At 32.8% G+C, this 16,242-nt stretch overlaps 1 protein-coding gene across 6 annotated transcripts in view; it reads right to left on the bottom strand.

The window, feature by feature from the left end:
• The window catches only part of LOC106873603 (protein phosphatase 1B), a 71,582-nt gene that overhangs the window by 44,196 nt on the left and 11,144 nt on the right, over positions 1–16,242 (bottom strand). For all 6 annotated transcript variants that reach the window (XR_008264335.1, XM_014921041.2, XM_014921040.2 and 3 more), the window contains one exon: positions 6,124–6,980. Coding sequence is in view for 5 of the 6 variants with exons in the window: in XM_014921041.2 (XP_014776527.1) it covers positions 6,124–6,975 (852 nt within the window). In the remaining variant the exon portion in view is untranslated. The remainder of the gene's footprint in view (positions 1–6,123; positions 6,981–16,242) is intronic.

Consider the following 16,242-nt stretch of genomic DNA (forward strand, 5'->3'; position numbering starts at 1 on the left):
TGGTTATTAGATTTGAAGAATCTGTCATCAGTACTATAGCTAAATATCCAGAATCTGAAGACTTAAGGTTGCACAGGATCTCAAGTACAAGAAAGTGCTATCTCCCTCAATCCACTATATTAAAACATTAGAAACCATCCCAAATTAAAAAAAGGAAATGGGAAAAATCCCATCCCAAAACTGATTAAGCAATTCAAATTCACAAACTAATAGAATAATCAAATTAAATGGAAACTAAAGTAAGAATTAATCCAAAGCCTACATTGACAAACTGGTCCCTTTAACTCATTCTTTAGGCAACACTCAGTCTTTCCTAGATGAACAAATATATTAATATCGAATGAAATTATATTTTTAAGTGTACTTTAAAGTTTAAAATACAACAATATATAATTCATTTGAGGTTATCCAGTTGTAAATCTATCACATCTGTTCATGGGAACTCCTATATACTGATACCATTGTTTATACTTCTAAATCATTAGACTATTTAGAGAAGAAATTTCAGATACTGAAGCAAAACCTATAATTGAGGGCTCTAAGGTTAGCAAAGACAAGTCTGAGAAAGTAGAAAAGATAAGATTGCTGCCATCAGACAAATGACCATGCTCAATATACAAATAGATAAACATTCTATACAACGCACGGATGTACAAGGTGTGGTTGAATCACAGGCAAGCTGACAAAGAAGTAGACTTCATAAGTGAAAATGCAGAGGAGCACTCGGCAGTAATAGTACATGTGGAATAAATTCTTATAACTGCTTGGAAAGCTTTTAGAATGTGGATAGCTTTTCTTACCTAGATGACTTATTAAAATTGGAAGAGTCCATTCCAAAAACATAGCAGCCACAGGAACAAGTGGAAAAAAATTAGGCTATTACCTCTACTAGTAACAAAAGGGTTTCTCTTAAAAGGGAAAGGCAGGGTGTGTGTGTGGCTTATGTATGGAGTGTGACAATGCATGGTAGCAGGGAATGGATTTTGAATGTGGAAGAGTCAAGAAGACTAGAAAGAAATGAAGTGAGCATGCACAAATGTGTGTTATTAGTGTACATGAATGCCGAAGCACAAATGGATTGATAAGGAAGCTAGCTATAAGAGGAATTAGAAGCAGTATGCAAGTGAGAAGAGACTGTGCTGGTAGGGAGGACATCAGTTGTCTAACAAAATGCAGAGCACTAGAGCAGGAAGAAAATCTAGGAAAACAGGACAAAATGGTGAATACTTATTTCAAGAAATTGAGCCCATGAAAGAGATTATTAAGGTCAATGATAAGTGATGCAGGAGACAACCCATCAACTTATGCAAGCACGACAAAATGCTTGGCTGGGATTTGAATCAGTCCCCTTTACCATCGCCCAAACTCTTGTTATTCTCATCACTCAATATACATTGCTCCCATCTCACTTCCATTACTTCATCTTCCACTCGGAAATCTCTCCTTTTCCTATGCTGTCCATGCTGTTTCTATCATTACAACCTCCTCAAACATTCTCTTGCCCCTTTCACTCTGTTCTATTATCATAATTTCTTGGCTACATTGTTTTGAACAAATAGAGACAGGGTAGAGAGGACACTTTGGCCTTGCCAAAAATAAAAACTTTAGTGCTGGCACCACAATAAAATGCACACAGTACAAAAGTGGTTGGTTGTTAGAAAGGGCATCCAGCAGAAGAAACTTAAAAATGCTAAAAATTGCGCATATGCATCTAGGAGGGCAACACTTTTCCATATTTGTATTGGTCAGACAAAAGATCCATTGAGGCAGATTTTCTATAACTGGATGCTGTTCCTGTCACTAACCCTTACCAGTTACAGAACCCTAGTACTTGGCATATGAACAGCACAATATTGTTTCCATTGGAGGTTGCTTAACAAATGACATCACTTGTATAACATCGTTTACAAATACAATGTAATATGAAGACAAAGACAGACAGACACACACACACACACACACACAAAATGGGCTTCTTTCTATTCCTATTGACCAAATCTACTCACTAAGCTTTGGCTCATGATTATAGACTACACTGCTCAAAGTGACAAGCAGTATAATCGAACTCAAAACCGTGGTTGCAAAGCAAACTTCTTAATGTAGCCATGCCTGCATCTATGGGCATCTCAAACCCATGAAGTTACATTTAGCATCATCATGTGGTTAAGAAGTCAGTTTGAAACCTTGTAGCTGAAGGTTCATTCCCATTGTGCAGACATTGTTGGCTGATACCTACTAGAGCTGCATGTTGACTAATGCCTTGCATGTGAAATCTAGTAGACAGAAACTGGAAGAAACTTTGTGTGTGCGCACATATATTCTGTCTTGGCATATACATGCTAATTGTAAGCAAAGAGTCATCATTCATACATACAGTGGTATTTATTTGCAATTATTAGAAACTATTTTGAAGCTATTCATTGTTTGATAGACTAAAGAAGACAGGTGAGGGTCTGTGAAAGCAAGAGAGTCTGGCTGCAGGACATCTACTTCAACAACTTATCCATGCGAGTATTCTGATAGATTGTCTAGTTGGTAATTACATAGCTCCATAGTCCGACTTAAAATGTGTGACTGGTGCAATCCCATCAAGGGAAGGATTTTAAAAAAGGATCTCTGGGTTACAGTTGGGCTCCTCACAAGTGTCAATATTAACTTGAAGGTTCTTTCCGTTCTCTTAAGAACATGGATGAGGAACCCCATCGATTGAGCAAGTTCTCCCTCCTCTGTTCAAAAACTACTTTCCAACTTAGACACCAATCTACCAGTTATTAACATTCTACTCCCTTCCAAGGAAAAGCTTTCAATAGATTCAGTCAACTCACATCTACCAACAATAAAGCAGCATCAAAAGAGACGAAAATAAAAAAATAAAAAATAGCAGACCTTCTCTACATGTAAATAGAACATTACTAAAATTATTGCTTGCTCTAGAAATGCAACAGACACATTACTATATTTCAAGACCTTTCATAACAAGCATATATTGTATAGTTGAGGTTACATTATATACATATATATAAAAATGCCATAAGCAACTTGTTATCTTCTTTGCCAAACAAAATAACAGTTAAACTCACAGCATACAAGCATTTTATAAATTGTATTGCAAATATTTGAACTTTTTTTTCAGAGCCTGAAAATACTTATGACTTTATATAAAATACAAATTCTCTATAGAATACTGCATACACATCTAGAAATTTGAAACTGTTATCTCACCACCCACTTTTGAACTATATTATTTACCTGAAGCCCTGATTACAAGATATTTGGTAATAGCTGAAGGTCATTGCATGTGGCTAACAGGTTACACACATGCAAGAAGGCCTTCTGTCAGTCAATCATAAATCTGTCTTCTGATTGTACTCCTACTTTATATAATTTTATATTGGTTTATACATTTGTCAAAATTTCTTATATTCACTAAGCAAAATTATTTTACAATTTTGATGGTAACCATTTGGAATTAACAGCTAAATTGATTGAATTTAATCCGATACTGCTTTGGACTAAGTGATTTGAGAGCATATTTGAGCTTATGGAATCATAAAAGAAAATAAGTTATAGAGCTTAAAGAGCCTAGACACAGGATTAATAAATCTCTCCCAACTACACTTTTCAAGTCGTGACCTTTGTCCCTTTTTCAGTTACTACAATAAGCCTCTGCCCAAACTTGATGTTCCAAAACCACTCCCCTGTCTTTGTTCTAAATATTCATAATCTAGAATTCCATTTTCCTGTTTCCATTTCAACAATAGACTTTGTAAACTAGAAAACACTCAGTTTCTGCTGCTTATCTTTAATTACTATTTACGTCTTAGAAAGTATAAAATACACTCAATAAAATGGGAAAAGACTGAATAAATATATGAAGAACCAATATCCCATTACACAATTCAAGCTATGCAACTGGTTGCCTCGGGTGGAGTACACTCCAGTGCAAGCATTTGGACAAGGTTAACTTTCTTTTTTCTCCCACCAGTATCAGAGACACTGAAACAGGTCAAGAGTGCTGTCATTCTTCTTCTGACTAAGTGGTTAAAAATAAAGTGAAGTACTACTAAAATCTCATAACTCCAGTATCAAACAACAGGAAATTAATAGTAAAATGATAAACATAAATTATACTATTAGAAACAACCGATCTTTCAGTGTAACCAATATTCTAAAACAATATTACTACTTCTAAGTGTTATTTTCAAAGGGATGGATTCATAATTCAAAACTTGATGACATCTGGTTAAGAACCTGATCAGAAAGATCCAAAAAAGCTAAAGCAAAGACAATTGTAACTCAATGTGCAAGAAGACTATGGACTAAGAAAAATATTTTCTTAGAATGTTGTAGAAAATAACCCTAAAATCGTTATTTCTAAAAGGTCCATTGTATCAAATCAAAAGTTGCATTTCAATTAGCAAAATATTGTGAACAACAAAACAGTTCCAACAAACTCAACAAAATATATTTTAAAAAGTTCAAATTAGTTCTATAAAAATTTTGTTTTATCATATAAATAAACTTCCGACAAATTTAGAATTCTGGTGGATTTAAGGTACACTTAGCAGGCATCAATAAACAAGGCTACAAATCCTGATGACGATCAATGTCTTCTTGCTTCAACAAGTTGTCTGAAAACAAATCCATCCTGTATTGATTTCTAACATAAGCATAAAGCTTCAAATTGGATGCATACCTTTGTCTCCCAGCCCCTATGGAAGCACTGATATAAATTTAACAAGATCTCATGGTAAGTTTTGGTTTCATATATATATGCCAGATAAGTCAAAGTAAGGAGCACTCTGGGTAAAAGATTATAGAGTTAAATTGTGTGTATTTACATTTCATCTGATTATTCAAATTTTATATCTGATGTGAAAAAGAACCTCAATCAGCAAACATCTTGGATCAACTCAGTAATACATTAAGTACAGAAATTCTAGTCATTGTCATAAATTTTATCTTACAAGCCAAATGGTACTAAACAAGTCGATCTGTATAAAACACAAATCTACTTTTAATCTATTCTAAAATAGCCCATGAAAATGCATATGTACATGCCATCAAATCAGTACATCCATCAAGTAGTCTGTAATACTACTAAAACATTACATACTGTTCAAATATCAAAGAAAATGCAAGAAAATGTTCAAACATTTCAGAACACATCAATGTCAGTGTCGTATGGGTATTATAAGCAATTAAATTGACTTCAGTGCTCAACTAGTACTGAGTTTATAGAAGAGCTTATGCAAAAATAAAGGTCAAGTTGACCATGATAGAATTTATTAAGCTTGTAAAGAGATGTGACTAAATGCCATAAAGTATTTTGTCTATCACTTAACCAATTCTGTTAATTCATTGTTCTTGCCATCCTACATTAATGATATGATAACATTGTGAATTGAAAGAATTTGTGAGAAATAGATTTGACTGTTTTACAGACAACCATACTCCTGACCAAAATTCCTATAAAACTGATAAAAACAAAAATTCGCTTTGAGCTAACTTGTCAAAGTGAACAAAATTTCCTGAACAGGCTTTCAGCTATTTTAAACACACATAGTATGTGTGTATAGATGTATGATTTGATGTGTTTATAAAGATGTATGACTTAATGGGTTTATGTACATGCGTGTATATTTGATATATATAGTGTGTACATATGATATAACCAAAATCATAATTATGATTTACCTTCTAATTTAGCAAATATTGATTTAATATTGTAAAGATATATTTACAAAACAAGTTAAACATTATAATTGCTGTGTCAAAATGATTATCTGCATTTAACAACAATAATAATTGCGTTAAAGACTAACATGAGTATTACTTCCATGATTGACATAACATAATATTGACATATTCAGTAAGTTGCTTTTAATGACATTATGATATCAAAGAAAACAAAAACAAAACACAGCAATTCACAAACATCATAATTTCAAATTAAAATGTTAAATGAAATACTTAATACAAATGAACTCATTAGCGTGTTTAATATTCTCACCACCACCACCACCAGACTCACGATACTGAATGAAAGAAATATTTTCAACATTTGGTATTCAAATCAAGTCATCCAAAAAGCAAAAAATAAAAAAAGAGAAACCAACATACCTTATATAAACATGTATCTACAACTTGATTGCAAATGTCTTCAAGACTTTCAGTAATGAGCATTCTACTCCTAACAAAATCACAGAGTTCTTCATTGGACATGACATCCCAAATTCCATCACAAGCAAGTACTAAGAATTCATCCTTCTCATTTCGACATTCGGTGAAAATTTCTGGCTCTGGAGATACTAACTGCTCACATGGCCCTTTTCCTTCAACATTTTTATATTCAAAGTCTCCTAGAGCCCGGGATACTGCTAAAGATCCGTTGACTCGCTGTATCATAACACTGCCTCCAGCATTCTGTATCCGTTCCTTCTCAATGGGATTTACAGGTTTGTGATCAGTAGTTGAGAACGGACATTTAGCATCTCGACACAGCACCGCCCGAGAATCTCCACAATTAGCAAAGAAGATGTGTGTTGGTGAGACAATAGCACATACTGCTGTAGAGCCACTTTTGTCTTCCCCACTAACCATTTCTGGCATTGTTCGCATGCAGTCATCAAACTTAAGAAAGCCAGTCTTGATGCCTTTCTGCACATCCATAATAGAGGGAAGGATTTCTGTACCCTGGCTGACATCAAGCTTGCCCCGAAAATCTTCATTGGCAATAATGTGCTCCATCAGCTGAGCTGCACAGCAGGCCGATACCTTAGCTCCAGCATGACCATCGTATACAGCGAAAAAGGACCAGTCAGTGAGGCCATGCGGTAGGCCGATAACTGCCGTGTGGGCATCCTCCATTTCCACACGCCACCCCTGCATACTGCTGAGGCCAAAATGAAGGCCATTTCCCATTCCCGCTTCATTATGCTTCTCTGTCTTGGGTTTGTCAAGAAAAGCTCCCATGACAACTAAAAAATGAAAGAAAAAGAGAAACAAATTAGATTTCAAAAAGAGAAGAAAAGAACATTTAAAATAAATTAAAGACAATTCAGTAAATATTTTGACATTCAATAAAAAAAAAAAAAGCAACATATATTTAAATTTTGTTATTGCAAATTATTACATAAATTGCAATTTTAGGAAAGAGTCAAAATAATGATTATATATGCATGTGTATGTATGTATATATATATATATATATATATATATATATACACACACACAAAAAAAATCAAAATCTGGTACAAATCACCATTAAGTGTAAAGTTAAGGCCAATTTATATAACCATTTACATAATTTATGCAACCAAAAACATTGAAGAAAACAAATCTACTTAAGAATTTATGTACATTAAAGAATTATTTAATTATGAATATTTAAAATATTTTCTAAAAAGCTAATTTTGAGATTTCTTTGCAGTTAACAATTATTAAAATGTGCAGCTCTTTTAAAACTAAAGCTTTATAAATCAAGATCTCATGAGATAGAAAACAGTTCAAGAGATAAATGAAAATATTTTTTTCATTATATTTTGAATCACCAAGAACGAACACGTACAAACACACAACTTCCTCTCCAATTTCCAAATAAACTTCAGTGCAATGCAGAAAGATCAGTAACATCTTAGAAGACATATCACTAAACCAGTGCTTGATGATCTTGTGGATTGGCATTGATCATTAAAGCCAACAGTCAAATACACAAGGCAGTACCTGAACTAACTGCTCAAATTTTTTAAGGTACCTGATATCAGATATTAGTATAAAGAATTTGAGTCAGAAAAGAGAAACCAATTCAGTAGCAAGGCCTGAATCACAGTTGTTACTGTTTAGGAAGTGAATAATATATACCTAAACAGAATTGGGAATCTATCTGTCAAGAATATAGTGACAGAATGATGTAGTGATTCAGCCACAATATATGGTCAACAACAGAAATGTTTAGAAATGTCCAGCAAACAACTCAACTGAATCAAATTTAGAATTTCTGGTACATATTCAAGGAGACAATACCATCATTTTCAAATTTAATATAGAAATTAGTTTTATACAACAGTATTCAATAATATGCTTGTGCCTGACTGGCAGTGTTTTACAGATGAATAGAAAAGTACTACTGAAAAACGAAAAGAAGCGTTTAAAAGATGAAAATAGCTTTCTAATGTTGAGTTCAATTTCAGCCTAAAAAAAGGGGTGAAAATGGTGGTACCATAGAATGATACCTTTCATTGTTTTACAATTTTACTGGTTCCAGCCACTCAAAAGATTCTGATTGTTCCCATGATAGTTCTGAATTTTCTCTTATATGTAAACCATGCATTGAATATGTAGCTTGCATTAATATGTTGCAATATTATACACAGGCCAAAAAAAAAAAAAAAAAAAAGATTTGTTTCAAAACTTGTCATTTATTTTCTCTGTCAACACAGATGTACTACCAATGAATTTCAAAGACATATGTAATAGTCAGGTCTATTTTTCTTCCAAAACCCTATCAGGAAGTTGAATCTAAATGAGAAGTGTTACAGAACTGTATTTTCAATACACATCAATAACAATAACATTCACATAATCTATGTGCAAGGAAACATGCAATTAGAAAACTAGAATTCAAAAGTGAAGTTTAAATAAGTGTTGAGAAAATAGTGCAAGGTACTAAAAGCAAAATAATTTGTGTATATTCTATAAAATTTGCTGACAACATCCACCTCTCCTCTTGTAAATTAATTGAAATTGTATCAAAATTACCAGAAAAATTAATATTTTAATATCTTAGTAGAGATGGATAGTACAACTTAAGTTCTGAGACTTAGATTCAATTTTCTTATATTTACAAACAAAGGTTTATGCACTTTAAACTTCATAACTGCCTTTTCTATTCATTTTAAGGCACTAAATTTGTTTTTATATTCCCTCTCTAAAATGAGTAGTCATAACCAAGATCAGTAAATAAAACTCAGTACACTAATAAGCTTTGTTTTCTGGGGCATTATATCCCCCATCCCTGAGATCAATAAAATTACCAAGGCCTATAAAACAATTCTCTCTCCTACTCACACACAACACTGAACTTATATGAAGAACTTGATGAAAATATAAAATGGATGAACAATTTATGTACAGAAAAAGTGAACAATGACATCCCTTCAAAAGAAAAAAACAACAACAACAAAACAATGAATTCATCTATAAAATCTAGATGATGCTTTAAAAGAATGTCATTTTCTGACAAACCGTGTCAAAATCTTACATATAAAGGGTTAAAACTATTTAGAACAAGCATTAAATGTTTAAATTAGCATCACATAGAAATCAAGAATCCAAATGATTCTAAATGGTAGGTTTTTTTCTAGGACAGAATCAGATCAGTTAAATGTCATTTTTTATCATTTTGTTGATAGAAACTTGAAACAGCTCTTATGAGTTCTAGAAAACAAGATTCATTTGGCATCTATCTGCCATTAGATACAGATTATAAATTCAATTCTTGTTTTGGTGAACCCAAAGTTTGTACAAAAATCAATGAATGGTGAAAGATATTGGAAACACATTCACTAACAAATGTGAGATAGACACCCATAGAAAACACTAGCGTATACATAGATAGTCATGTCATTTATATTATAAAAAGACAAGTGATTACTTCAATCACCTTCTCCAGTGAATACTTCTGTTGCAATCTGATTAGACAACCTTACAAAGTTGCACCGCACCTCTGAAATGGCCCACTAGATACTGCAAAAACAACCAATCAGTTGTTTTCCTTTGTAGTCTATCTTCTTTAAAATAAATAGTGCGATAAATTTTATATAAAAGTTTAAGGGAGCCTCTACATTGGAGGTAGGGGTCCCTCAACGACATTCAGATTTGAAGTTATTTGCTTAAGTCTCTAAAACCCTTGGTTTCAGGTTCAATCCCACTGTACAACACTGGGTGTAGTACACTACAGCCCAAGCCTACCATGCCTTGCGAGGGAATTTGGTGGATGGAAACTGCAGAAGCCTGTCATATACACACAGACATCTGTTACCAATTAGATGGATTATATCCCTGTAACTTAACAGTTTGGCAACAAATACTGATAGATAAAGTACAAAATTTCAAATAATTACTAGTGCTGATGTGATTAACTAAAAGCTTCTAAGCAGTGCCACAGTGTGGTCACAAGCCCAATGTCCAAAACAGGAATAAAAGAATGTCTGTGAATTTTTTAAAATCTGCTCCTGGAACTAATGGGTTGACCAAAAAGTCTTCAGTTTTTTTTTGACACCATAAACTTCAAGCACTCTAATAAACAGCTAACTTCAGTTTGTCTCTTGCACATGCAAACTCGTAATATATTTGACACTTCAACATAGTTTGATGCAAATTTGCAACAAGACTGGTTGTATTTTGTGTGTTTGGGATCACCTTGAAAGTGGAAAACCAAAATGAACATCATTATCACCTCATGCTTTTTTATTTGAAAAAAGAAAAAAAGACAAGAAAGTGGCAAAAACCTGCAGAAAGAGATGCACGACATGAGAGGATGTTATTACAGAATGTGTGTACCAGAAATGGTTTTCAAGATTGCAATCGGGAAATCTTTCAGTTCAATATGCACCTTACTCTGGCCAGCCAAATGTGATTAAAAGTGACACCAACCCCGTTATATGACCAGGGTGATCACAGATATTCCCCCAAATATCCAAATTGAGTGTTGAAAACCATCTGCATCAACTTGGACATGTCAGTAGGCTTGAAGTTTGGGTGCCACAGCAATTGAACGAGGCTAACCTTGCTCAATGGATTTCCATTTGTGTGTCATCACAGAAATGTGAAGAAAACGATCCTATTTTGAAGAGGATGGTGACAGGGGACAAAAAATGGATCATCTGTGACTAAGGGCAAATGATCAAAGGGGAAGCACAGTAAACCACCCCACCCCACAAAGCAGGAATTCTCCCAAAGGTGCGTTGCCTTTTACGAGCTCCTTCCAAGGAGCAAGTCCATCAATTCAGATCGATATACTGTACTGATCATAAGGGCATTATCGTTCATCATGACAATGCCAGACCGCACACTTCTTTCTAGATGCAGGCTTGGCTGGGAAATTCTGCTGTACCCTCCACATTCACCCAGCCTTCAGATTTTTACCAGTTTGGTCTCTTCAAAATCCATTGAATGGAGGGATCTTCATCTCTGAAGAGGAAGTAAAAATTCTCCTGGAAGAGTTTTTTTTGCCAGTAAAGGAAAAAAAAAAATTTTTGAGCAGAGAATAATGGATCTGCCCACAAGATGGCAGAAGATACTGGAATGAAACAATAGTTATATCACTGACTGAATAAATCACTTTGTATTTAAAATTGTCTTATTTTTGCTTAAATTGAATGGACATTTTAGACAACTGTGTCAAAAGTTCCTCACTTCTGAACAATGTAGTCATTAGATTTCTGAAAATAGTAGGTAAATTTCCTTAAATCACACTGCCTTCAAATTACATTACGTCTGATTCTGTTATCTCATCTACAAAAAAGACAGACTGGTCACAACTTGACCACACAACTTTGTAGCTCAGCTCAATCAGAGCTGACCTGGTTTCCGATACGCATTGAATCTGGAAATACAACTCAACAAAATGTGGCTTAACTCAATTTTTTAAACCTCACAGTTATTTCAATTTTTTAAATTGATATTTTGAATAAAAGTGCATCTGATTTAAATTAAAAGCTCATAAATTAAACTACAGTTCAGTTTTTATTTTTTTTTAAATTTGAGAGCAAAAAGGTGTAGACAAAAGATTCAAGCAACTAAACTAATAAAGACACTTGTTTAGATATAAAAAGTCCAAACTGTAGACTAGTAACTTTAATATGACATAGGTGGTGAAAATAAGAAATCAAAAACTCACTGAGAAGATATAATAATTCAGAGATATTACAATATCAAAAATAGCTACTTTCAAATTCTCAAAGTTTAAACACTGAGGAAATTATCTAAATTTTGAAAGCAATGAGGCTTGTTCAAACTTTGAAAACACATAACATTCATTTCAAATCATCAGATCAATATACTGAAATTATTCCAAGAACATATCTTAGATATTCATTTCTAAATTTAAAAAAAGATTTTAAATAATGCATTACTTTTCACTTTTAGAAAATATAAATTACAGAGAAACAAGATTTAATTTCATAAATTCTGATAGACTTCCTAAAAATATTTAATGACATCTATATAATTACATTTAAAGAGGCTATTCACTAATTCCCCATAAACTTTTTTTTTTTTGACAAAGACAATAATAAATAAGTCTAACAGATTTTTTTTTTTTTTATCTACAAGCAGTAATTATACAGTATTACAGCTACTTATCCAACTGAAAAGTAATAATGAGCACATAAGTTATGGTGGCATAAACTACAACACTATTCTACATGGAAAGAATAGAAAATATTTAGCAGTACATTACTGCTATTAGAAAATAAACGTTTCTACTTAGCACCAAGATTAAAATAAACTTGTACAAAATCAAAGTGAAGTCTTTTAAAAGTAGGTCAATTCACAATCTAGAATATATTTTAAAATAAATATTTATGGAGTTTTAAACATGTGCACACATGCTAGCATCTCTATAATAAAAATACATGCAGCAAAATCTAAAGGTAATATATAAACAAGATGAAATAAAATTTATATTGCACCAACTGGGAATTTACAATAAATCATTGTAAATATTTGCAAGTTACCTTCAGACTCAGCAAGACTGGCAAAATGTTTGGCCCACGATGAGGGATATTCCATATGCTATCTAGAAATATATACATATATACATACACACACACACATCCATTCTGAGATAGTTTACACCCCCACCCCTACTTAATTACTTCTCTCAACACTTAAGAATCGTCAAGTTTAACTTAAATGTCAATCATTTTGACTCTTCAGAACAGTGATGGAATGAAACTTGAAAATGTAAGTTATCTATTCACAATGGAAATTAAAAGCTCTAAATTGGGCTCTCAACTTTAAAACACAGTAATGCAAAACATTCACAGCCCTTGCTACATTTTGATAAATATTTAAAATACATAAAAAAAGATTCTGATTATCTAGTAAAATTCTAAAACCTATAAAAAGACATTACAATAGTGCTCAGAGGCATAAATGTCTCAATTTTTCTTGTCATGCATTTTTAATAAACTCCCTTAAGTATTTATAGGTCAAAATTGGAAAACAATTATTACCAGTTTTTGTGGACAAAAATCTAAAATCAAAAAAATAATTCGAGAATATTTTACACGATTCTCAAAATGTCTGGATGAAAGTTTTCTAACAAATTAACCTCCTCAGTCTGCCCAATCCATTTGCTTTTATCTGTATCACAAAATTAACTACATCTTGGTCGTATTTAGGTGTCAAGAACAGAAGCATAGATATTCAGAGAGAATAACAGAACTTTCTAAAGCCAAACAAACTGGTATGTGATACAGTTACTTTACTTTCTTTTGACATACCAGCATTTTTAACACAGCAAGGCAGTAAAAAAAAAAAAGGAGGATGTGAACTTTATCTCTGTGAAATCTATTAACATTTACATTGCCTGAGTTCTGTCTTTGTTAGGTATAAGCATGTCATAATAGCATATTGACCAAAAGGTCAACGGTTTAACAACATTGCCAGCTACAATACTCCAAATTTAAAAACTTTTCAATTAAATTCATTAATATTAAAAGTTTTGTTTGCTGGTTGTAAACATACCTACCCATCATGCTGGTCAACTGCTGATTAAGTAGGGGCAACAATTAATAGATAGAACATTCACCTACACAGTGTAGATACCCTTCCATACCAGACTTCATAGTGTAAGAAATAACATCCAGATAAGGAAAGGTGTATGACCAAGAAACATATTGCCTAAACTTCACATGCCTGAAAAACACTTCTGGACTGCAAGATTGGAGCAATGGAGAATAAACATCAATGGAAATAATCTATGGAATCTCAGATTTGCTGAGAACATCATGTTGATAGCTAAGTCTGGAAGAGACTAAAAAGAATGAGAGAAATGATGTGTTCCAAGCAAGACCAATGCATTGAAATATGAACACGGGCACAACAAAATCATAAATGACAAGGTGACACTGAAAGCGATTACAGTGGAGAAGAATGAAACAAGTAGAAAAATACAAATACTTAGGGAAAATAAGTATGAAAGAAATAAAGGAGATTAATGTTAGTTTGGGGCCACTTTCAACAAGCACATTGTCACTATAAAATCAAACCTCAGTCTGCCTTAAAAGAAAAAAACCTAAAACAATGTATAACACCAACAGTCATTTCCAAATCAGAAATGTGGACCTTAATAGCAGAGGCAACAAAAACAGAAAACAAAGAGGTAAGAGATGAAGATAGATAAACAATAGTCTTACCACACTATAAATAAATTTTTTTAAAAACCTGATGTAGGCAGAAAATATTTGTAAAGTGACAAACATCATCATCATCATCATCATTTAACATCTGCTTTCCAAGCTAGCATGGGTTGGATGATTTGACTGAGGACTGGTGAACCAGATGGCTACACCAGGCTCCAATCTGATTTGGCAGAGTTTCTACAGCTGGATGCCCTTCCTAACGCCAACCACTCAGAGAGTTAAAATCATTATGGGGTGGTGGTGACTCATAATAGGGGAAAGAAAACATGAAAGAAATAACAAGATAAGATCAACAAATACTGGACAACAATCGACTAGCAACATCAAACATGAGACCAAAAGGACTGACTGAGCAAATAGTGTCAATGACAGTTAAATATCAACAAAAGTATGAACAAGAGAATGTAAGCTTTTTTTTTTTAATGAAAAACATTTTAGACTAACAAATATTTTTCCCTAAATTTATCAGTATTAAAAAAAATAATACTATCTTTGCTCTTTGCCAGTTTTCAAATGATATCTTCAAAATTACTTAGTAGCAAACTATCATACTATATAATACAAGATTATTACTCATACAAAAAAGAAAAACAAAACCCACGATACAATTTAATCTACTCTGGGTTTCCACCTACCTATTTCATAGACATAGATCTAAAAATCAAACTCATTTATGCGATATATTTCCTTTGCTTCTCAGATTACGAGTCTGAGTGATCTGAATTTTCTTTAATGTAAGAAAACCAGATCAAAAGAAGAGCATTAAGAACATTTGTAAACTCTTTAAAAACAAAATCAGAGGAAATTTTAATACATTAAAAGGAGAAAAAGAACAGCAAACATTTAATTTACCAAAATTAATTAGCTGTTTCTACACTTAGTTTCATTATTTCAATCTATTTGTGAGGCAGTTAATTTAATGAAGATAAACCAGTGCTGTAGCTAGATGTTTAACTGCTATAGAAATTGTTTCCACAAGTGTAGCTTGATAAACTAGAGTAGGTAAACTGATAAAGTAATTTAGAAGCTCATAGTTGTAACCTTGAATCTTAGTAAAGTTGACACGTTGCATTCATACCGGCTGCCAGGAAACCAATACTCAGCACATGAAGAGTTTTCTGCTTACGGGTTGTCCCAAATGTTTTATCCTAGCATTGACCAACTGCACAAATGCTGATGGAAGCCACACAACCAAATGTTGCAAGATGCAATTACAACAATGAAATTTAACTAAATTCACTGATCCTGTTTTAAGTTACAAGAGTATTAATTAGCCATGTATATGTGATTTTAATTGGCTTTTATAGAGAGAACGTGATTTTTTTTTTTTTTGTATAAAAACTGTAAAGCAACATTTGTTTGCAAGATAGTTTTCACTCATTTTTACATTTTTATCCTCATGAGAAAAGGGCAGAGAACAGAAAACTTGATGGGGTCTTATTGGAGTGGGTGAGGTGAGTACAGTTAGCCTTTAGCTTAAATTTATACTTCAACAAAATGTCAAAACTACACAACAAGCTATGAACTAACAGAACCAATGAAACTAAGATATGCAATATACAATACACATTACTGATTGCATGGTAAAATACAAGTAAAATAGATGTATGGCCATTTGTAAATGATATGCAAAAAGACAAAGTTAATAGAACAAAAAAAAAATGAAAAAATATATAAAGCATCAATATTGGTTTGCTTATTTATCTTCAAAGTCTGTACATGCATACAAACAGTCCTGCCTCCTAAAAAAAAAAGCTGGATTTTATAAAGTAGCTCTAATATATATGATAGACAGAAACTTCAATATCTA

Source organism: Octopus bimaculoides, chromosome 6 (genome assembly GCF_001194135.2).
Source record: "Octopus bimaculoides isolate UCB-OBI-ISO-001 chromosome 6, ASM119413v2, whole genome shotgun sequence".
Taxonomy (NCBI): Eukaryota; Metazoa; Mollusca; class Cephalopoda; order Octopoda; family Octopodidae; genus Octopus; species Octopus bimaculoides.